The 23,853-nt window shown below is 55.4% G+C and overlaps 1 protein-coding gene across 1 annotated transcript; it reads right to left on the reverse strand.

Annotated features, from left to right (window-relative positions):
- Window positions 1-1,331: 1,331 nt before the first annotated feature.
- Window positions 1,332-23,056, reverse strand: LOC127389734 (Krueppel-like factor 5). The gene is made up of 5 exons (XM_051630524.1): window positions 22,892-23,056; window positions 11,662-11,709; window positions 7,923-8,826; window positions 5,730-5,789; window positions 1,332-1,510 (listed from the first exon to the last, which is right to left on the reverse strand). Exons 1-5 carry the CDS (start codon window positions 23,054-23,056, stop codon window positions 1,332-1,334), a joined length of 1,356 nt encoding a protein of 451 aa, XP_051486484.1.
- Between the last annotated feature and the right edge of the window lie 797 nt (window positions 23,057-23,853).

Raw genomic sequence — 23,853 nt, forward strand, 5'->3', positions numbered from 1 at the left:
TCTGCCCAGGCTTAACCCCCAGTAGACCTTGAAGAATGGCTGATGTGCCCCACGCGTCATGGCACCCCCTGGAAGAGGAGAGAAGGTGCCTTAGGGACCCCAAGGTGGTGATCCTGTGAGGTAGGTGACATGATTGCAATCTGAACAGCAGGATTTATTGGAATTTGTTTCAAAGATGCTTTTTTAAAAATTTTTTTCATTCTTTTCTGTCTGGATGTGATGAACCAGCAACAGCAGAAGCCTGGTGGGACTGGAGAGGACTGGTTCCTGGTGTGCATGTTCAAGGCACGAGCAGAGCCTGCCCTGGGAAAAAGGCACAGAGAAGGCTGGGAAACCAGAGCTTTATCAGGGCTTTTTTGCAGTCCCCTGGACGGCTTCAAGAGGTGAGTCCCCCTGATCCTCCCAGAGACTTCTGAAGTCAAAATTCATCTTGGAAGCAGAAATGCTAAGGACACAACCCAAAAAATCTGGCCAAGCAGGGCAGGCATTTGCAGTCCTGAGTGAGCTGGCTGCCAGAAACCTGCAGGTGTTGGCTTTTGTCACCTGCTTTTGTGCTGTCCCTTGCTCGAAGGCACGTCAGGTGAGTTTATCATAGGCCCCTTCTTCTGTGCTCTCTTCATCTTCGCTCATTTAAACCATGTTCTTCTCACCTAAACCATGTTCCTACCTAGAAAGGTTGGAGCAGATGATCCTTGAGGTCCCTTCCAAGCTGGCATTCTGTGCTTCTACGCCCCCACAGAGACTGGGATTGTCAACACAAACAGCTGCAGGCATGTGCTCCTGTTCTTGCACCTCAGAGGTGCCCCATCCACAGCCAAGCCCTGGGTCAAGGTACCCCATCCACAGCCAGACCACGGGGCAGCCCAAGAGGATTGCACTGACAGCTTGTCATGAGACCTCTCACACAGAGCCAGGCCACCAACCCGTCACAACCCTCCTTGGGGCCACCAAAGGCACTGCCCTCAGAGAGGTACCAAAAGCCCAAAGAGCTTGACACACGGAGGCCAGTTGCTCCTGAGTGACAAATAAATAGCAGGTTGGCTGGAAGGCCTCTGGAATCCAAGGTCCATCGCCCCAGTGCTGCTGGGAGCCTCGTCACGAGATCGAGCTGTCATTAGAACTTTTTTTTTTTTTTTTTTTACTTTTTTTTTTCTTTTTTAATAAGATTTCATTGAAAACCAGAGAGTGCTGGGGACAGGGCGCGTGGAGGGGGCTGCCCTGCCCGGTTGATCACAGCGTGGGGTTTGTTCCTAGGTAGGAGGAGAGGAGAGGCCCCGGGTGAAGGAGAAGAGGTTCAGCTGCTCTCGGAGAAGCGGCGGAGGCCGGAGCTCCTAGTTCTGGTGCCTCTTCATGTGCAGGGCCAGGTGGTCGGAGCGGGAGAAGCAGCGGCCACAGGCCACGCACTTGAAGGGCTTGGCCCCCGTGTGCTTGCGGTAGTGCCGGGTCAGCTCGTCCGAGCGGGCAAAGCGCCAGTCGCAGCCTTCCCACGTGCACTTGTAGGGCTTCTCACCTGGGGAGGGGGACACGGGTCACCAGCAGGGCCCCACCGACCACCCAGCCTCCCAAACCCCCACCACAGCCTCGCCCAGGTGTCTGGCTTCCCTTGGGAGGTCCTGGAGGGCACCCAGGGCTGCCCTGCTGGGGGACACGGCTGGTGGGGACACTGCAGGATGGGCTGGTGGCCACACTGCAGGACAGGGCTGGTGGCCACACTGCAGGATGGGCTGGTGGCCACACTGCAGGACAGGGCTGGTGGCCACACTGATGCTTCACACTGCCAGGGCTCACCCACTGAGCACACTCCACAGCCACCGAGGGACCATACACTGTCCCAGCATCTTAACCATCCCAGCCAGGTCTTGACCATGTGCCCCACACACACACTTTGCTTTCTAGTCTCAGCCACCAGTGCTGTCCAAGTTTCTGCTGCATTTTGAGCATTTCTGGCTAAAAAAAAAAAATCTGAGGTTGTTTTCTTTTTTTCTTTTTAACTACAAAGCCAAAGATTCCTAGGGAAGGTGGTGCTGCTCAGACACGCCAGGGGGGCATCAGGAGGAAGAAGAAGGTTATACATTTTCCTGAAAACCTGGTCTTTTTGAAACCACCATCTAATGCTGGCTGACAGAAGGTAGGGAGATACCTGCTAGGAAAGATATGATGAAGAAACGTTTCATGCTGATGTTTAAGTCATCCAGAGAAGAGGTAGAACCTCATCCCTGGACACACTCAAGGTCAGGTTGAACGGGGACTCTGAGCAACTCGATCTAGTTGAAGAGGTCCCTGCTCACTGCAGGGGGGGGTTGGACTAGATGGCCTTTGCAGGTCCCTTCCCACCCAAACCAGCGGATGTCTTTATGAATCCAAACACCCTTTGCCTCCCCCTTCAGCCCCGCGGCAGCTCCCCTCGCACAAACCCCTGCTTTTTCTCCAGAGCACCGGGGGGACGGGACGCCTCAGCCCCCTTCCCCCGCCCATACACACACACACCTCAGCCCAAACTGGAACCAATTCAATCGTGCGGCTGCTCAGCCGGCTGGGAACTGGTGCTGGAGCCGCCCGCCCCGCTCCCAGCTCCCTGCGTGCCGAGCTGGCGGGGCCGAGCCCCTCCACGCAGGGGTGTGGTGCTCTCAAATATTAGCCCTCGCTCTTAACAGCCTGAACAAGCAGGCAGGGTTCAGGGAATGTGCTGACTTTCCCCGACCTCAAATATTTACCGTTTCAGCGGCACTGGCCGCGTCCCGGGGCGGTGCGTGTCCCGGCATGTGCGCCCTGCCCGCCGGGCGGCCCGGGCCCCGCGCTGCCAGCACCCGCGGACGGGACCGGTCCCGGTCCCGCCACCACCACGGGCCGCAGCGTTCTGCACAGCGCGGGAAGGCAAAGCCAGGCGCCTGCAGCAGGTGGGGGGCCACCACCCCGGCTTCTGCCCCCCCAAGCCCGCTGGGCTCTGCAGCGCAGGGAGGAGAGGTGGGGGGGGGGGGGGGGTTATGGCCCAGGTGAATCATAGAGTCACAGACTGGGTTGTGCGGGAAGGGAGCTTCGAGATCCTCTGCCTGGGCAGGGACACCTCCCAGCAGCCCAGGCTGCTCCAAGCCCCATCCAACCTGCCCTTCAACACTGCCAGGGATGGGGCAGCCACAGCTTCCCTGGGCAACCTGGGCCAGGGTCTCACCGCCCTCACAGCAAAGAATTTCCTCCTCATGTCTAACCTTAATGTCCCCAGTTCCAGTTTGAAGCCACTGCTCCTTGTCCTCTCCCTCCCTGCCCTTGTCCCAAGTCCCTCCCCAGCTCTCCTGGAGCCCCTTCGGGCACTGGAGAAATACAGAACTTAAATACATCATCACAGTATTATTATTGACTTAAACACGTAATAATAGAATAATTAATAATAAGGAATTTAAAGTCAATTTGCCAGCCTGTCTTGGGGCAGGCTGGGGGTCTTGGGGTTTGCTAAGACAAAGGTGGGATCTGTGCAGCCACAGACATTGTCCCAGCCGGGTCACCTGGCTGGGTCAACCCTACCAAGGCCTTTTAGTTTCAAACAATAACAGGTTGATCTCCAGGATAGAAACAAAATGTTTTCCATTGTCCCATGAGCTGGCTCCATCTCCCAGGACAGCACGGCAGGGCAAGCTCAAACAAAGGCCCCAAACTGGCATTCCCAGCCCCCAGGAGGGGGGGTGAGCAGCCACCAGGTTATATATTTAATCTCACAATGGCACCCAGGAAATGAATGGTGTCTCCAGGAGATGAATACAGCCCAGCCCATAGCAACGGGCAAACCACAAGAAAAGATCTTAGAGATCCTGCACTTCTCAGCCCAGCTGCCATCAGGGAGGAATAGAGAGCGGGGTAATTAACCCTTGGAGCCATGGAGCCCCATGGTGCTGGGCTGTGTGGCTGCAGCTCCTGTTCTGTGCTCAGCTGAGCTGGGGCCTGAAAACAAAGACAAGGCTTCAAAAGCTGGAGCAGACACCCTGCAAATGGCTCTGGTTTGGGTTCCTTTCTTTTTACCCACCACATGACACCACCAATTTTCTTGACTTGCTCAGGTCACCTCCTTCACCTCCCTGGCCCTCCCTCTTGCAGCAAGGGAAGTGGGAGGAGGCAAAAACACTTGGACTTCCAGCCCGATTACTGGGAAAGCTGGAAAATTGACTGTATTGGGGTTCAAAAACTGCCCAAGTTCGCCTAGATACATCTTCATGTTGTGACTTGTAGGGACAGTGCCTGTCTCAGATGGGTTGTGTCTCTGGGCGCTGAGCTGAGCCCTGTGCTCCGAGCAGAAGGGGAAAAGAGAAGTTTTATTTTCAAGCAAGAGCCCTGAATCCAGATGGCTGTGGTGACCAAGACTTATCACCACCCAGCTCTCAAAGCCAGGACCATGTCCTTCCTGTTCCTTTCTTCCACCCCTTCCGTGTTGTTCTCCAGCCCCCTCCTAGCCAGGCCCTGCCAAAAAAATAGTGTACCTCACACACAAAGGAAAATTCTTTGCTGGCTCGTTGGAAGGACTGATAAGATGAGAACGGAACAGAGCCAAGTGTGAGAACTGATTCCCAACCTCAGGATGGGTTTTGTTCGTTGTTAATAAAAAAGAAAAGTGAACTCTGGGCCAGCTTAATTGCTTTCAGTAAAGATCAACCCTTCTATAAAAGAGATTTATGAGGGCACTGATGGTTCCTGGACTACCTGGATCTGATAAAGTTTCAGGTATAATAAATGCCTTAATGAGAAGACCTGTGCTTGAATGCACAAGTGCCACTGAGCTAGGCTACCCTGGGAAGCTGGTTGTGGTGGGGGTGCTGGGAGCTCCTGGGTGCTAGTGACTCCTTTCACACCAGCAAGGGCAGCCCGTGGCACCTTTCCCCTGGGGAATAAGGGCACAGCCCTTCTGCTGGTGTCTGGAGCTCTTCTGCTCATTCAGTGATGCACCAGCAGCTGCTGAGGGGACCAGCTCTGGGTGTCAGCAGCCTGTGTGGTTGGTACACAAGGTACAGGGGGTCCCTTCTGCCCCTTGGGAACCACAGCGGTGTGTGATACAGAACAGGGAGCCCTTGTGCCCTCAGAGGTCACACACAAGCACCACATGCCTTTGCAGTCTTTCTGAGGGCTACGCAGGGTCAGACCTGGCTAGGATTTGGGAAGAGTGATGGAGGTTTTGGGGGCAGCTCCTCTTCCCAGTCCAGCAACAAAAAGCCTCCAAGAGTTCCCCTAAACTCTAAACTCCAGAAGGCAAGTGCACTCAGCCCTGTACAGTCACTATAAACCAGTGCAACCATTGGACTTTTTTTAATGTCGATAGACTTAACTGTGCTCCTTACCCCAATAACCACCCTAGATTAAGGTAATCAACTTAGCTATGTTATCACCACCATTACAGGCACCGTGTGGGCTGAGAGAGTTTCCTTGTGACCCCAGAGCCACAGAATCACAGACTGGTTTGGGTTGGGAGGGACCTTAAAGACCATCCAGTGCCCCCCCTGCATGGGCAGGGACACCTCCCAGCAGCCCAGGCTGCTCCAAGCCCCATCCAACCTGCCCTTCAACACTGCCAGGGATGGGGCAGCCACAGCTTCCCTGGGCAGCCTGGGCCAGGGTCTTGCTGCCCTCACAGCAAAGAATTTGTTCCTAATGTCCAAGCTAAATCTCCCCTCTCCCAGTTTAAAGACATTCCCCTTTGTCCTGACTCTACATGTGCCAAAAGTCCTTCTCCAGCTTCGTGGTGCTCTTACCTGTGTGAGTCCTCTGATGTGCCTTCAGATGGGAGCTCTTGGTATAAACTTTTGAGCAACCTGGAAAAAAACAGAAAAGACACAATTTCCCTGTGAGAAGAGGCCCTGGCTCCAACCAACCCAGAACATTTACATTTGAGGGCTGGGAGAGAGCAGGCCTGAAAAGCCCTGGGTAACAGTATGCAAATAAGCCTGGTTGCACCCCTTGTGTTTCAGCAGGAACTAAGGAGCATTTGTTCTCCAGGACAGACTGTTACAACACTCCATCTTTTGCCACACAATCCTGACCCCCATGGGCTTTCTGCTGGGAAGTGGCAGAGGGGAAGGGTCAGGCACAGACTTTCAAATCCCCCCCATCCTCAACCAGGTCCTGCAGGCAGGATGAAAACATCACATCCACCAGCGTTGGCTGCTGGCTTTGTGCTGCTGTTTGTCCTCGGGATTCCAGGATGTCACTGGTATCACTGGACAAGGCTGGAAGGAGGATGTATTTTGCAATAGCCCCAGACCCAGCAGACGTGGTGAAAATGTTCCAGGAAGCAGGAAAGGCCAGGTACACCGTGGAGCCACAGCTTTGCTTTCAGGATCCAGAACAGAGGCGCTGGGGATGTTTTTCAGAAGAAAGAGGCTGAATCAAAGAAAGGCTCTTCACAGAAACACCAGGAGTTTGGCAGAAGTTTCAACACCAGGTGCCTCCACATGAGCCATGGCTAGTTCCTCATTTCAGTTAGATAAAGCTCAGAAAAGCCTCTCGTGCTGCCCTTGTGGCCCTGCTTCTTTGTGTTTCGACAAGCATATTAAAATATGAATTTGAATTTTTATGACCTGCCCAAGCAACATGGCCATGTATTTTTTTGTTCCAAACAGCCTGAAGGCACAAGATCAGCTCTGTGTCCTCTCCTGCCCGGGAGCTGCAGGAGCATCCAGCTGCCTTTCCTCTCCCCAGGGTAAGAGGGATAAGGGTTGGTGACCCCATTCAATGTGGCTTCTGATGCTCTGAAGCCTTGAAGGTTCCTTACTCTGAGGAGAAAGATGAGTATGGATGAGACCAAGGACTGCCTCACTGCTGGGCACAGGCATGAAGCCAGCCAAGCACTCTGAGCAGCTTCCAAACAGAGAGCCCAGGAGAAGCCAGAGCAGAGCATGGCTGAGCTTCCTTTTCCCATCAACACGCTGAGCAAAAAGTGCTGGGGCCACCACCTGGAAACGTGGATTGGGGCTTTGCAAACAGGTCTCCCCAGTTCATCCAGTTTCCGGGGTGAATTGGGCATGTCTCCCACTGCTTCCTTGTGCAGATCTGCTTGCCCCTGCCAGCAGCCCTGACAGGTTTCACCTCCAGCTGAACCTCAGCCTGGAGGATTAGAAGCAGCCCTCCTCTGTCTCTGCACGTACACACCATCCAGCCACCCCCTGTTTATTCAGCACAGGTTGAGGTTTGGTTTTCTTTGCACCACAGATGTGCTCCTGCCTTCCTAGGCAGGACAAAACCCTGCTGAAAACAGGTGAGCTTCACCCTATTAGCAAATCCTGCAGGATGAAGCTCTTGCTCTAACAAGAGCAGAGGGGTCTGCCACTTACACCCTTCATCTGTCTCCCACCACGACCAGCAGAAGGCACAAAATTCAGCAGAGACTGTTAACCACAAGAACATGGGTGCAGCTTCTGGCTCAGAAAGTCCCCGACCTGCAGGTTGCCAGGGGGTGGGAAGGTGTGAGCACAGAAAGATCTTCCTCAACATGTCCTCCTATTCTTACACACTTCCTCAGGTCACTTGCTGGAGACAGGATCTGGGCTAGACGGGCCTCTGGGTTGACCTACCACAGCCACCCTTGTGCCATGGAAAGAGGACATAAATCTTGCAGGAGGCAGTTGGGAAATGCCTTCCAGTTCCCACACCCAGACAGGAAAAGTGTTTGCTGAGCCCAGGCAGCTTGATGACTTGGGGGGCAGTGGGTGGTGGGTGGTAGGGAGGAAGTGGGACAGAGAGTTGGGGTGTTCAGCCTGGAGAAGGCTCCAGGGAGACCTTAGGGCAGCTTCCAGTGCCTGAAGTACCTCCCATCACATCATCATCATGCAGACAAAGGGATTTCAGATCAAACCCTGTGGAGGCCCCAGGCAGCCTCAAGTGTGTCAGGAAGACACACACCCACCCCCCCACCCAAAGCCAAGCCAGCACCTCAACCATGAGCATACCTGGGTAATCACAGTGATGGATCCTCCTTTTCTCCAGCTCAGGGTTGTTGCGTCTGTTGTATTTGGGGGGCTGCATGACAATGTGCCCTTGGGAGAGGGTCCCGAGGCCATTGGGGACTGGGGGGGCCTGGGATGACTGGACCAACTTCAGTCCAAATGTGGCTTCATAGGATGGTGGGGGAGAGATGGTGTTGATGAGCTCAGGTTGATTTTCTGGGCTGCCAGGCTGTGAGTTTGGGGGCGAAGGGGGCAGGTTCACCCCTGGAACAGCATAGAACTGCCCGGAGATGCTGAAGTTCCCCTGTCCCTGGGAGACGTGTGGGTACTGCTTAACTGGCCCTCCTGGATGGACGGGTCTGTGGACCACCGTGGACATAGCACTGCCTGTGGACATGGTGACACCACTGAGGCTGTTGATGGCTGTGGTGCTGTTGGAGGAGGAGGTCAGCGTGGTAATGTCAGCGCTCCCGTTGCCCAGAGGCAGCTGGTAGAGCTGGGACTGCTGGGGGTTGGTGGATAAGGGGATCTCAGAAGGCATCTCCTGCTTGATGAAGATGTTGTTCACTGCCACTGACTGGGGCATGCTGAAGACACTGGTGAAGTCGGGCAGGGTCTGTGTGGGGCCGGAGGTGGAGGAGCAGGGCTGGGCGAAGCTGGTGCCAGGCTCAGTTTTGACCTGCGGGAAGGGCGCCACGGGCTTGGGGGGCCGGTACAGTCCCGTGCGCAGGTGCGTGGTGTCCGGCAGGATCACGTTGATGTTCACGCTGTAGGGTGTCGAAGTGGGCTTCTCTGTGGAGAAGAACTCGTCCACCACGGAGGCGCTCTCCCGGCGGTACTTCTTGTCGGCCAGCATGGGGACGGGGGGCACCTCGCTGGAAAGGTACTTATCCAGCTCAGACCGGGCCTGGGGCAAAGTAAATGACAGAGAACTTGTGAAGAGCGACCTTGACAGGCGGGTGGTGGGAGCCCAGCCTTCAGCCAGAGCACCCCCAGGGGCCACAGCCTGCAGTCATTTACCTTCAGTCTCTGACTCGGCCACAGACTCCCCTGGAGTGAATCAGGGTCATAGAACCCCAGACTGGTTTGTGGGATGGAAGGGACCTTCAAGATCATCTCATTCTCAACCCCCCTGCACGGGCAGGGACACCTCCCACCAGCCCAGGCTGCTCCAAGCCCCATCCGACCTGCCCTTCAGCACTGCCAGGGATGGGGCAGCCACAGCTTCCCTGGGCAGCCTGGGCCAGGGTCTCACCACCCTCATAGTGAAGAATTTCTTCCTAATATCTCAATCTCCCCTCCTCCAGTTTGAAACCCTTCCCCCTCATCCCATCCCTCCCTGCCCTTGTCCCAAGCCCCTCCCCAGCTTTCCTGGAGCCCCTCCAGGCACCAGAAGGTGCTCTAAGGTGTCCCTGGAGCCTTCTCTTCTCCAGGCTGAACTACCTCACCTTTCTGTCCCACTTCCCTCCTACCTACCAGTGCTGGTAAGGAAGGGTAAGGTAGGCAGAGGATGCAGTACTGGGAAAAGCAGCTTGATAAAGAGCAGCCGAGCTTTGGGTACAAAGCTTTGGTCACACAAACGAGAAACTAACACTAGAAATGGGATGAAATCAGAAACTCTGCTGCAGTCAGCCTCAAGCTTCGGGCAGGTTGGCTCTGCAGCCCACCTTAGACATGCTGACTCTGGTCTCTTCCCCACTTAGCAGCCTGAGAGGTATTGCATTTTATTCTAGGATCTGGGAATATTCTAGGAGAACATCTTTAATTAATTGAGAATAATTTGGGCTACAGCCCTAGAAATCTAAGTTTAGTTCTAGTTTTGTTCAGCTGTCTTCACAAGCGAGCAGGACCTCTGGCTCAATCACCAGGTTTCTTCCCCTCCTGGCTCATGTCTGGTGCTGCATCTCTGGCTCCAGGCACGGCACCTCAGCAACCCGATGGAGCAACCCCGCTAGGAAATTCACCCCTGGCATTTGATGACTCAAGTTCTGCTCCTTGTGGTTGAAGATACCAGCGGTGAATGCTCTTCTCTAGAGCTGCAGCCTTTAATGATGTGGTTATCCATGTGTCAAGCTCATTGCGAAGCCCGTGTAGACTCATTCATATGTAGAGGAGCTGGCAGAACCACCAGGTTTCCCTGGCAGAGCCTACAGGGCACTTCAGGAGAGCACGCTGGGCTGGCCCCACACCCTGCACGCCTGAGCCCAGGGCTTTCCAGCTCCGAGCTGTGTCACTGCAGTGCCATGGGCCAAAGCCATCCCTGCCACAGCTTCATGGCTCTTAACAAAGCTGGACGGCACCCAAGAGATTTCCTCGCCCTTTCCAGGGAAACATTTCACCTGTGCTTCCAGCTCATTCAGAGAGCTTCTGCACCTCTGCAGGCCAGGCAGCACGGCACGGGAAGCTGGCGTGCCCCCAGGCACAGCTCCCTGCCACAAACACACCCTCTTCCTCACGGCAGGAGCAGCTGGAAGGGCCGTGCTCCAGTGAGGAACCTCCTGCTCCAGCACACCCTGAAGCTCAGGCACCAGGGAAGGGGGTCAGAGACCCCCCGCTCAGTCCTGGCAGGCTGGTCCCAACCCCTGGTTTCCTCCTCTGCTCCCCCTGCAGTGTCCAGCCTGGGGTTCCTGCCCAAGTGGGGACCACGCCAAAGCTGTGGAGCTGAAGCCTGGGTGCTCCTGCCCCTGAGGGGACATTGCTGTCACCCCTGGGAGCAGCTTGCTCTAGGCAGTACCAGAGGCTGGGAATGCCAAACATACCTGAGCAGTGAAACCACCCTGGGCAGGAGGGGGGCAGGGGGAAGGCTTGGATGCCTTTGACTTCTACACTTCCCTTATCTCTGGCATTTAACTTTCTCACCTTCAGTTCCCAGGGGAAGGTCTCCCCCTTCACAACTCCAGTGGGTCCTTCTACAGCAGGTGACCAGGCAGGTATATGAAAGGCAGAAAGGCAGGGAGGGCTCTACCTGCAGATCCAACACCTGCTTCCTCAGCCCCTGTCCTGCCCCGTCATGGCTGTCTCCTGGCCTCCTTTTCTCCCACAACCACCCTGATCTGCAGACCAAAGTCTTTCTCCTCTCAGCCCATTAAAGCTGATCCATCCCCTGCTGATCCTGAGCGGCTCCACTGGGAAAGGGGGTGTTAAGGGAAAGGAGGTGTTGGGGGGCAGGAAGGGATCCCACCCCATTGGAATCCAGACTGTCCTAACACTACTGCTGGTGGTGTCCCAGGTCCCACGCCACCCTGAGGGTCTCAGCCCTTCAAAGAGGAGAAAAGGAGCAGCTTTGCTTGCTTGCAGACCCAAAAATGCCTCATGACCCTGCTCCACTCCCACACTGCTGGTGGTGGGTGCTGACACCTAACACCCAGGCATGTCCTGAAGCACCTTGCAGCCCATCCTCTGCCCAAAACCCGCTCCAAAACATCCACACAATGGGGATGACTAAGTGCTGACAGATCTGGGTGGGAACCTCACTCACAGCACCCTTCATGGCCCATGGGTATCCAGTTGATGGAGACACACCGGGTGGCTTGCACAGATGGGGACACCAGGAGTGGGTGGGAGGAATGCTGGAAGGAGGAAGTGGAGGTGCTACCATGGCCTCACCAGTGGATCTGGGTGGCCTGAACGGGGGCTGGGTGGGTGTGGGGAAGCCCCAGCTCAATCTCTCAGGAGCTTTCATGGTACCTCTCACCAACAGGGGCAGAAGGATGCAGAGGGAGGAAGGAGAAAAGGGCTTCACCTCAAGAATGAGCGGTGGCAGACGCTGTTCCATCCTCATGGGGTGCAGCTGTGGGGCAGACAGGGCTGGGTTAGTGTGGTGGCCTCTCCCATCACCCACCCACCTCCAAAACCATGGAAGGTCCCACCACCCCCAACCTTTCACAGACCCCAGAGCTCACCCTGCCAGCAGCAGGTCCCTCTGCTACCACAGAACCACAGAACCACGGAACCACAGAACCATGGAATCACAGAACCACGGAATCACAGAACCATGGAATCATAGAATCACAGAACCACAGAATCACAGAATGGTTTGGGTCAGAAGGGACCATAAAGATCATCTCGTTTCAACCCCCCTCCATGGGCAGGGACACCTCCCACTAGACCAGGTTGCCCCAAGCCCCATCCAACCTGCCCTCTCACCAGTGTCTCCCACCCTGCAGCCTCCCCAGCATGGTGGTGGGGAACAGCTGACAGGAGGTGTGGGCAGGAGCCAGGTTGGCCCCAGGTAGGTACCCCAGGCACAACTCCTCTTCTTTGCCCAATATCTAACAAGCTCCATAGACCATGGACCATTGTATCTGCAAGAGCAAGGATACCAGAACCTTTCCCTGGGAAGAGCCTCAGCCAGGCCACCAGTGCTTAGATGGACTATGTTTCCTGGCAGCACCACAACCTAAATATCCAGCTTCTCCAAGGTGAAGCTCTCAGCATCACACCACTGCCAGGCTGCTACAAACAAAGGACTTGAGGGAAGCCCACCTCCACCTGGCCTTGAGAGTACAGGGGCCAAGCAGGCTGGGAATGCTGAGAGGTGCCATCTCTGGGGAGCTGCTAATCTCCATGTGGTCCTTGTGCCTGGAAGCATGAGATGATGCTTAAACATGAAATCTCCAGGTCAGAGCTGCACAGATTTGGGGATTGAAAGCTGTGTTCCATCACCCTTATCAGTTGGAAAAAAACAGCTTCAGAAGCAACTACAACATTCAGCCAAGCTCCTTGGCAGGTAATGCACAAGCCTGCAAGGGGTGGTCCAGCTGCTGGAATCCTCATTTTGGGGTCAGCCACAGCAGGAGACCAACAAAACCCTCTGCTCTGCCAGCAATCTGCATCCAGGACCTGCCATGTTAAGCAGCACAGAGACAAAGGAAGCATTGAGGGCCAAGTGGGCCCCACCACGAAGAAGCTCTGTAGACACCAGGTCTCTGCAGACTCCTTGGCCAGCCCCAGGCAGGTCCTGGCAGCCAGCTGCAGCCCTGCCTGGGACAGCTCTGGAGAGGGCAGCTGAGGACAGGACACTGTGGTGGGCTCACATGAGGCAGCAATGACCTGGATCAGCCCATCCCTTCCTCCCTGTCCACCAGCCCCAGGCAGGGAATTTACCATTTTCTTGCCTTTTTGAGAAGGACTGAACTTCTCACACAGCCAGGGAGCCCAGTTCATCTCAGCACTGCAAGAAACTCCCACTGTGAGAAAGCCTCCAGGGCCTTCTAGCTGAAGAGCCACTAGGTCTTCAGCAGGTTCAGTCTCCCCTGTAGTCACCAGCAGTGCCACCACCACCGTCACTGGAGGTGAGGATGAGAGAGGAGGTCTGGAGGTGAGCATGTCCCAACCCCAACTGCATCGACCAGGGCTCCAGCAGCCGTAGGAGTCACAGCCCAGAAGCTCAGAGTCATAGTATGTTTTCTGAGCTCAGAGGAGGGTCTTTTCAACCAGCCAGAGAACACAAAGCCAAAAAAAGCCAAGCAGGAAAGGGGTGTGGACGAGCACTTTGTCCACTCCAGACAAGGCCAGGGGACACCAGTTTGTGTCACTGGACCGGCAGGACCGTGTTACACCCAGCGCTGGCACATCCAGACCTGGCACCTGGAGGGGAAGGCACCCTCAGCAGGCTGAGACGGAGCTGCCTGCTGTGGGGCACCGAGCACCATGAAACAGGCCAAAGGCAGCCCTGCCAGCCCTGCTTCCCCCGGAGCAGACCCTCCTGTGGCTGCTGCCACGAGTCTCCCCAGTCCACCAAGTTTCATGAATCCCGCAGGAACCTCCTGCCTCGGACGCCTCTCTCCCCCCACCAGATACGGTCAAAGGCAGGGGGAGGTGTCACCAGGACCCCCAGCACCACTGGCGGGGCCCGAGGCAGACATCCCCTGGCAGGACACAGGGGGACAGAACCATGGCACTTCCCCAGCGCAGAGCCCCGAGCGCGGCCAGGAGGGCGCCCGGCCCCGCGGGCTGGCCAGGCAGGACCTGTCGTGCCCGTGATTAAACGCTTTCTAATCTGAAGTTGATAAATAACAAACGGCCATAGAAACATCAGGTGTTGTCACGGCACGGGCAGCAGTGGAGAACAAGGAGAGAAATCAATGTTTGCTAAACAGGCAACGAGCCTGTAAAGTTGGCAGAGGGAGCAGCTGGGGGGGAAAGGGCTTGAGGGGGAGGAATTTCTGCAGTACTTGGCACCATCAAGCCCTGGCTCACCCCCAGTCCTGCTCTGCAGTTCCAGGAGGCATCAAGCCCACCTTCCCAGGTGGGTCTCAAGCTCTTGCTCACAGCCACCCCGTGTCCTTTTGAGAAGAGGGGTGCAAGGAAAGGTCAACCAGCACCTCAACCCGAGGAGGCGAGGGTTGAATGGATGGGGGAAGGGCTGAGCACCCACTCCAGGGCCAAGGGGAGCCCTGCCTGGGGGTGAGGGACCCTCCCGGGGCACGGGCAGGCGTGGGAGAACGGTTGGGGCCCTGGGATGACGCAGCGCGGCCTTTTTTCTCATACATGCACCTGCATGAAACTCCAGCCTCCAAGGGAATCAGCAAACAATGGGGAGGATAATCATCAATCAAAAGCCCTGGCAAGTACCTGGCAGTGCCCCTTTAAAGGCACACGTTATAAATAGACCGTATTTATATACAGATTTGGTTCAATATCAGCATTTATTGTCTCCTAGTTAAATATTGACCTGAGTAAATATTTGTTTCTCTGATCATTTGGTTTTGATATTGACCTCGATCGACGTTATTTTCTGTTTGTTCCTCAGGTCTTCTGGAACTCTCTGCAAAACGGGATTAGCACAGAAACCCCCGGGACTCTTCCTGTCACCCACACACGAGGCCAAGTGTTCAGCTGCTGTAAACAACAAGGCACCGTTGCAGGCAGCAGAGCTGGACTCTGCACTCATGTAGCTGGGTGCTGGGCTGCAGAAGGCCCTGGATGGGCTCCTCTGCTATCTCAACGGGGTTAGAAGAAGAGGTCCAAGAAACGAGCGCTGCCCTCGAAGCATCCAGCACATGCAGTGGGGCAAGAATCATCTTCACCACCTTTGGCTAGCTGCAAAGTGAGCACCTAAGCTCTCTGCAAGCTCTCTCTAGAGTCCATGGAGAAGACTGCCAGGGGTGATCTATCCAACCAGCTTTCCATCTTGAAGCTTTCACACCTTTCTACTTGCTAGAGCAGCTCCTCGAGCAGAAGAAGGCCACAAAGAGAAACCCTTTCTCCAGGTTTCTGCCAGAAGCTCATGGATGGCCCAGGAGCTGAGCCACGCTGCTCTGGGGGGTTATTCTGGTCCTCTTTTCTACCCTTGTGTTTGAATGACCCAAGGTAATCAGCACCTCTCAGAAATCAGGAATTTCCTTGAGGCCAGGTGTCACCTGAAGGCAGATGTGGGCAGCTGGGAGGTTGGCTGGCCTCTGCCTCAGCCGGTCACAGCAACGTTTCCAGCAGACTTGCTGACTCTGTTTGCTATTCCCTTCCTCCCACAGCTGATAAAGACTCACTCAAAGGCAATCCACCTTGGCTATTTATCACAGGAATCATGCCACCACAGTCAGCAATCCCAAAGGCCAAAGAAACCAGGAAAAACACCCTCATCCAACTCCAAGGTCAAGTGCCTGGAAGAGGAGCAGTTTGGAGCAGCCAGGCTCCAGTGGGCTCTCTGTGAGCCAGCAGAAACCTTTTGAAAATTAAAGCCACAAATGGACAGAAAAGCACCTGGCAGGGTAGACCTTGGAGACACCAAGCTTGGAGAAAGATCACCCCAAAAAGTGACATGAGGATGCAAGGGAGTCAGCTTCATGCACAGCTTCGTATCTGAGCTGCTTCTCAGCAAAGCCTGGGGTCAAGCCCATCAAAGCCCACTGGAGGTTTCCCACCAAGTTAAGCTGCTGTAGGCAGGAGGCTGAGCTGGGCAGGCTTCTGGTGCAGCCATTTGGATGTTTTTTTCTGGAAGAATAACATCTTCCTCCTGGAAGATCAGGAGGGCTTGGAGCTACTTCAGCCCCAGCCAAAATATGCAGGACTTGAAGCGTGCCCCAGTTCATGCATGCACACAATCAAAAGTTCAATATGGACAGCCATGCAGCTCTGCTGGGACCATCAGCTATGAGCAGGCCCACTTGCAGCCCCATTTCTCCTTCTCAGTTTCAACCTCTGCTGCAGTACACCCTGAATCAGAGAAGATGGAGGCTCTCAGATGTCCCCATTCCCCAGGATGACCAGGACAAATTTGTCCACCTCTTTCTAGCTATAGCACGGCCATAGGACACTGGGCTTGTCCTTAAGCCTTCCAGCTCCCCTCTGGAAAGGGACATGGGAGAGGCTGTTTTATGAATTGTAGGTGGGATTCATTCCACCTCACTCAAAGCTCACACTCATCACCTCCTCTAATCAGAAGAAAAGCAGCACATTCCCAGGGCAGGGTCTGACAAAGGCAGAGTGAGTCATCCCCTGCTTGCTGGGGCTTGTGAATGAAGCCCTCCTGGCACTCAGCAAGGGAGAGATCACCCCAAAAAGCCTGTTCTTCCCTGCACAAGGCAGACCCAATTCCCCCGTGCACCTTTGGGAAAAGCAAGGTCAGGCTTCACCTGTGGGCAGCAAACCCCACCACCCTTGCAGCCCTCAACTTCCTCACCAAACCAGTTAGCAAAACAAAACAAACCCTCAGGCAGGTGAAATCTTCGTGTTTGAAGGAGGAGGTCTTTGGGCCATCTTCGTTCTTCCAAGCTTGCACAGCACAAGGCCAAGGAGATACCACCAGAATTGGGGACCAAGAGGGACGCTGGAGCAGGTCCACCTGCTGCAGCTCCTGCCACGCGTGCTGCTCTCTGTGTTTATTTATTTCATGCATCACTGTGAGGGTCATTCTGCTCACCTGAGAGCAGAAAGCCTCAACAAGTTTCCTCAAGATCCGTTCCCTCACCTTAAACCCCCTCTTTCCACACTTTCCCTGAATTGCTAATTGCTGTTAAAGGGAATTGTGGTGCAGGCCAATAACGGACAATAGGCAGCTTCTGTGGAGAAAGCACCAAGCCCTGGAGAAGTTCCAGTTCCAGTTTGGAGGCTGGGGTTTGCCAGGCCCTGGGAAGAGTGAGGGCTGTGACACTCCTCATGTCCCAGAGGTGATGACAAACACCCAGCCAATGGCTTTCAGTGCTCCCCAAAGCGTGACGCAGAACCACAAAAACACCCAACACTGGAAGCTGCTGGGAATGAAACGTTAGGTTCTACACCAACAGCATTTTGAACCACCAGCTGGGGAGATGCCCCAGTTTTTCCATTCAGTACAACAAACTTGGGGCATTTCCCTGCTTTAGAGAAACAACATCCAGCCTTCTCTCCGTTGCGACAAGGGTTTCCATTTGAACATATTCAGCCACCCCAGGTTCAGCTCCCAACACTGTCCTTGAGGAGCAGCAAAGCAGAAAATGACAACATTGTACAGACTGAACTGATGGGCTGGACTGGCTGGTGAGTAGGTACCCACGTATCTCTGCCCTCTCCAGGACAGGTTCAGGTTCATGAAACAAATTGCCTGAGATGTGATAAGGGATGGATAATATTCTTTTCTCCTGCAAATACCTGTGGTTTTGGACCTGCTATACTGGGACTGAGCTCTTGCCTTTCTCTTTTCCTGCTTGTACTGGAAATATTACAAAGAGCAAGGTCATTAAATGCATTTTATTACTTGCAAATCCTGTCCTTGGTGGAAACTTGAAGGTCCCCCTCACACTAAAAAGAAATTTAAAAATAATAATTTTCAAAGAATTCTCCATGCATTTCTGAACTTAATGAACTATTCTTTGTTTGAGTTTCAATCTGAGCTTGGAAGGGGCTGAACCTCTTTGAAGTGGTAAACAGCCCATGGGGGTTTTTGGAGAGTTTTTCATGCCAGCTCAAGTTCTGAGAACATCTGAATTGTAAACATGAGTTATCCAATCCCCAAACACCAACTGTACCCTGTGACTCATGTAATTCACCAATGGAGCACAAGAAAAGCAAATATTCTAATCGAGGGACTCAGCTAACAAGACGGTTGTAAGTGTGATTATTTGCAGTGGATGGGTTAGATAAAAGAACTCACTGGACCAGGGAAGGAGAACAAAACAGCGTAGGTAGCTGACCAAACAGGTTTGAGAGGGGAAAATTCACAACTGATGATGCACCAGCCAGAAATGCACTAGCCCAGACTTTCGTGAGTAATTTCAGATGACTGCATTTGCTTCCCGGGCAGGAAGAGCGATAAAGGGAAATCCGTTGCATTTATTAGAGTTGGAGTCCCCTGCTCATTTCCTCCCTTAAATACCTGCCTTTTCTGTGTTCAGGGGGAATTAAAAAAAAACCAACCAAGCAGCCCCACAACGTGCTTTTCTGCCTGACTCGCAACCTCCCCCGTGTCGGCCACTGGAAACCAGGCTGTGCAGGCTGCGCAGGAGGGAAGGCAGGAGCACACCTGCAATCTTGCTCTTTCTCCTCACTGTCCCTTTCTCTCGCTCCCCACCTCGCTGAGCCAAACTTCCCCCAGGCAGAACAATCAGCCTTTGTGCCACCGGGACAAAGCCACTGTGCTCCCGCCAGCTCCACGTCCGGCCCAGACGCTTCATCCTCCACCTCGGCGCTTCCAGCCGCGCCTGCGCAGCCGGCGTGGGGAGCTCTGCTCTGGGGGGTCAAGAGGAAGAAAATAACAAAGGTGTTGGCTGAGACCCCCCCAGTTTCCCAGTCTGCGGCCGACCGGTGTCACTGGTTTTGTCAGAAGGCTGCTGAGCAGCACCAGCTCCCCGCTGACTTGGGACCTGCTCCCACAACAGGGTCTGGTCTGCAACGAGCCCCTCTCCAACCCCCAGCTCAGGGTGTCCTGCCTGGGCACTGTCCCTGAGGGTCTTCAAGCAAGAGCAGAGGGACAAATCTACCCTTTCTGGGGTCTCCAGATTCATTTCCCCCTGCCCTGCGAACACCTGCCAGAGAACAAGTCCATCAGACTTGCAAATCTGTGGGCTGGTCCTGAAAGCATCAGGCTCCAGCTGATCCCCAAGGAAAAGGGCCTGAAAGGATCCCTCCTCCCTCCTGAGATCCCTCTCACCAGAAGTCCCACGGGACTCAGCAGCACTAGCCACCAAGCCACCATCTTGCTCATCTTGGTCTGTGCTGGACCAAGCCAGGCTGCTCCTCACGAGGTGGTGCAGAGCCCACGTGCTCACCACCAGCAGAGGTGGGCAGGGGAACACGTGTCACACTGCGGCACCCTGAGCTCAAAGCCTGTCCCCAGACACGGGCACAGCCACAGGAACAGGCGTTGAGCTCTTTCCCACATCCAGCAGCACGAGCTGCTTCTCCTGGCGGTGCTGGGGATGAAGATGCTGGGAGAGGACACAAATTTTCCAGTCTGCTCTGAGCACTCACGGAGTGACACTGAACTGCAGAAGGATGCCCAGGCTCAGCTGCCCCCAGCCACAACAAGCTGTCACCATCTCATCGCAGACCCAGAGCAAAACCTCCAAAGCTGCCATCTCCCCTTTCCCTGCAGAAAGGCTGAGTTCATCCATCTCATGCAACTCCTGGCAGCCCAAGGAGATGAATCACTCCTTGACAGCTGGGCTGTGGACTTCTACATCTCTACCAGTAAATAAAGTGGAGAAGGACACTTTCCTGGCTCCAGCACAAACCACATCCGTATCAGCAAGACCCATCGCCCTGGCTCCAACCAGGCTGTGCAAGATGCTGGACAACTGGGGAGCAGGAAAGCCCATCTCTGGCCAAGAGAGCCACCATCTAGTCACCACCCCAGAGTAGCCACGTTCATGGCAAGGATGTGGCCAAAGGGGCCCAGACCCCCAAGATCCAGGACACAGCACACAGGGCCCCACAGGAATAGAGCAGGACTGAAGCAGCTCCTGCACTGTCCACAAAGCTGCAACACACCTAAAAACACTCGCCCCAGCTTCTCCTGTGATAGCAGAAGCAAAATGCCAACCAGAATAAAGTCAGAGGAACACCACAGCACCTACGTCCACTTTGGTGAAAGGGAATGCCTCTGTCCCCATTGGTTGGTACAACACAAGTCCTTGGAGCTCCTGATACAGGTAGGCAAGGGGTTAAAGCAGAGGACAGACCATGGAGTTTGGCCATCTCTCTTCCCAGCAGCTTCTTCCCAAGGTCCTGACCTCACTCAACACTGCTGCAAACCCAAGAACTAGATGACCTTTAAGGTCCCTTCCAATCCAAACCAGTCTATGATTGAGCTTGCACTGCTGAGGACCACAGTCACACCCAAGGAAGACCACTGGTGGCTCCAGGAGGGAACTTAGAGGACTTGGCAGTGGGGTAACTCATCTACCATGAGGTCAAGCCTAGCCCAGAGGGACACAGTCACCCATCTGACAAGCAGATAACCCCAGGAGAGTTCCCCAGCCTCAGGGAACAACAAAGAGGTGTCTCCTCCTCTTCTGAAGTGCTTCCCTGGATATGCCTTGGTTTCATCTACTAGTATTTTTACCTTCCTTCTTGCACCAGCCTCTTGAGATTTAAAGGAGAAAATTCTGTTTCTGGCTGATCTGTCCCAAATCAGAATGGAAAAGTGCTTTTCTCTCCCAAGCCCTTTTCTCTCCCCTTTTCTTGTTTTACTTGGGGTTTCTTACTTGGTTTTATTTTTATGTGTTTGGGGCAGGGTGGCTGGAAAGGCAGGGAAAAGGGAAACACCAGCACAAACTCCACAAGGGATGTTCCCACCTATCTCTGGCCGGGTAACATTTTAGTCAGCAGACAGTTCCCACCTCCTGCTCCTGTTTGAAAAGTGATTTGGGGGGGGGGCAGGGGGGGACGGGGACTTTGCAACCAGCGAGATCAAGAGATAAGCTGTGAGTTTGCTCCTTTCCTTGCTGGAAACCAGAGCGAGACAGGACTGGGGAGAGCTGGAGCAGCGGGAACTGCCCCAGGGGCGATAACCAGGGCTCCCAGAGGTCACAGCCCTTCCACCAGCCTTGTCAAACTGCCCTGATAAACACCCTCCTGGAGCAAAGGGTTTCCCAGACATGCAGCCATCCAGCTTTTCCACCCTCCAGCTACAGCAGATTCTTCAGCATCTCTTGTCCCACAGCCTTTGGCATTTGTTAAGAGGGAAGGGGAAAGCAGACGGGAAACTCCTTCCCAGGAGAGGGGGGGTCCAGCCCTGGGCTGTCAGGGCTTTGCCACCCACAACGCCTCACCCTGGGTGGGTTTGCAAAGAAGCCACGACGTGGCTATTGGGGTGATGGTGATGACCAAGCATGGGGTGTTGCATGAAGGACGGGTGAGCTTCCCAGCTTCCATCCCAGGCACCCACTGTCCATAAAGGGACACAGGATGGTCCTACGGCAAAGGGATGACGTCTCTGAGCAGCCACGCTCAGCTGCCTGAGGGACCAAAGCAAAACCCCTCTTCCTTTTGAAGGATGGTGTTGTGGGATGAAGGCATTTCCAACCATGGGTGGGCTCTGCATCCCCACGTCCCCCACGAGGAGAGCAAGGCTGGCCAAAGCCAGGAGGCACCACTGCCTGTCTGCCCCCCACGGCCATGGCCAAGGAGTGGGGCTAATCCTACCCAGCAGCCGAGGTTGCAAAGGGGGAGAGAAAACAAACCTGGCCCTCCCCCTCATACCCAACGGGGAGTTGCCACCTTTTCCCACAGGGAACGGGCCCCAGGGATAACCCAAGAGCCCCACCACCTGACCCTCCAACTTCAGATAACCCACCCCACCCGGCACAGAGGGGCAGGGGCTCCAGCAGCCCTGGAGACCACTGCAGGGGAAGGAGGGGGCTGCATGGCCCTCTCTGACCCCCCCATCGTATGGAAGGAATAGAGCAATGGAGATGCTGCCTTCATCTTGCCACCTCCCTCTGAAGGACAGAGCCCCAAAAGTGGCCTTTGGGGCATCAGTGACACCGGGAGAGGGGAAGGGGAAGCAGAGACAGAGCCCCAAGCTGAACCACAGCCCTCCAACCATGGGGATGCCTTCCCAGGGGGTCCCTAGAGGAACAGCAGGCCGGGATGAGGGGGTCCCTGAGGAGAAGCCACGGAGCGAGGGGCCGGAGCCGCCCTCCCACCCCAGTCAAAATGGCGCTGGGGACACGGGGCGCAGGGTTAATGATTAGCTGCTGGCAAGGCTGGACACCCCACACCCCAGCTCACCCCGTTCCTCTGGAGGGGGGAAAAAGGGGCCAAAGCCATGGGAGCAGGGTGGGGGCAGGCCTGGCTCACCCCCTTTCCCACCAGGAAGAGCTTATGAAGGTTCTTCACGGTGGGATGAGGGGTCTCTCATGGGAAAACCCAGTGAGGAGCCTTGTCCCCTGGAGCGGGATGGGGCGACTGGGCCTGAACCCGCTCCTGCCATGGCCCAGGACAGGGGCGGGTGTGCAAGAGGGGTGGGCGTGCAAGAGGGGCGGGCGTGCAAGAGGGGTGGGTGTGCAAGGACACCCCAGAGCCCCTCACCCAGGTCCCCAGCTCCGGCGCACGCTGGGGAGGAACCCTCCAGGGAATTTTAAGGAGAATTCCTTCCCCACCGTGGTGGCAGGAAAAATAAATATCCCCAAAGAAAAGAGAACATGAGCTCCCGTCAGCCCCCCCGGCAGGCAGGGGTGCAGCCATCCCCCTGCCCGGGTCTGTCCCGGCTCTGGCAGAGCAGAGACCCCCCAGGACCCCCCTCAGCTGCTGGCCCCGGGGGAGAGGGACCGAGCCCTGGCTACAGGGCACCAGCAAATTCAGGCTCTCGCCTGAAGTCTCCGAGGAAGGCAGGAGAAGGTGTGTGTGGGGGGGAGAGAAATTAAATAAATAAAAACTGAAACCCAACACGCCCAAGAGACGATCCGGCGGAGGGGGAAGCAGGAGCCTGCAAAGCGACGGAGCAGCTTGAGCAACAACAAAGCAGAACTGAAGTCGAACCCCAGGGTGGTGCTTCCCCGGGCACACCTGGGCGGGCGGCTCCAGCCCCTTCCCAGCGAGCCGGGCCTTACCTGCGCCAGGTCGGGAGGGTTCTCCAGGGGCCGGGAAGGGGGTTTGATGTCCTCGAAGACGGGGGTGTCCTCGCCGGGTTCCCCCGACATGGTGACGGGTTTCAGCGGCGTGAAGGCCGAGGGGTCGTCGGGGAGCGGGGGGCACAGCACCAGCCCGCTGCTCATTCCTCCCGCCCGCCGCCCCGGGGGGGAAACCGCTGGTGCGGGGCAAGCCGGAGTTAAAAAACAGTCAGTAAAAATAAATAAATCATGGAGGTGGGGGGGAGGGAATAAAAATCAAATAAAAAGGGACGGGGAGGGAGGGGGGGGGGGGGGGGGGTGGAAAAAAACAAACAAACCAAAAAGTTTTAAAAACGACACAACAAAAACCCCAAGCACCTGAAGACAGAGCCGAGCTGGAGTGTCTGATCCCGGGAGGCCAAGTGCCGGGTCGGGAAGGCTTTACCTGGGCTGCGGGAGGAGGAACGTCAACCTGGAAGCGTCGGCCAAGGGTGAGGAGCCAATCAGGCTCCCCCCGACGGCCCCGCCGGGACGAGCGGCCGATAAAAGGCTGCGGGGCAGCCGGGCCAGCCCCGCTCCAGCGGGAGCATCCACCGGGATGCAGGGGCTGGAGCCCACCCGGGACACCCTCCCGGACCCCGTGCTGGGGCTGGAGCCCACCTGGGGGGTTGGGGCTGAAGCCCACCTGGGGGGGGGGGGGATGCTGAGGAAAGGACCAACAACCCCCCGCAGGGAAAATACCACCCGAACCGGGTCCCTGGCGCTGAAACAAGGGGTTTGGTTCAGGGTTTTGGGTGGTTTTTAATGAGGGAATTTAAAGGAGATTTTTTTTTGTTTTCCGGCAAATTGGTTGAATTTTGCACGGACTTTTGGAGGCTGGGAGATTCCTGCTTGCTGGCGTTTCTCAGTCCCAGGGGGAAAATAGGAAAACAAAGAATAAATAGATTAAGTGAAGGGGGAAA

Source organism: Apus apus, chromosome 12 (genome assembly GCF_020740795.1).
Source record: "Apus apus isolate bApuApu2 chromosome 12, bApuApu2.pri.cur, whole genome shotgun sequence".
In the NCBI taxonomy this organism is placed as follows: Eukaryota; Metazoa; Chordata; class Aves; order Apodiformes; family Apodidae; genus Apus; species Apus apus.

Coding starts and splice junctions, on each gene's coding strand:
- LOC127389734 (XM_051630524.1), bottom strand. CDS start 23,056: ATGAGCAGCGGGCTGGTGCTGTGCCCCCCGCTCCCCGACGACCCCTCG. Junction 5,790..7,922: donor CCATCACTGTGATTACCCAG/GTATGCTCATGG, acceptor GTTTTTTTCCAG/GTTGCTCAAAAGTTTATACC. Junction 1,511..5,729: donor ACATCAGAGGACTCACACAG/GTAAGAGCACCA, acceptor CCCCCTCCCCAG/GTGAGAAGCCCTACAAGTGC.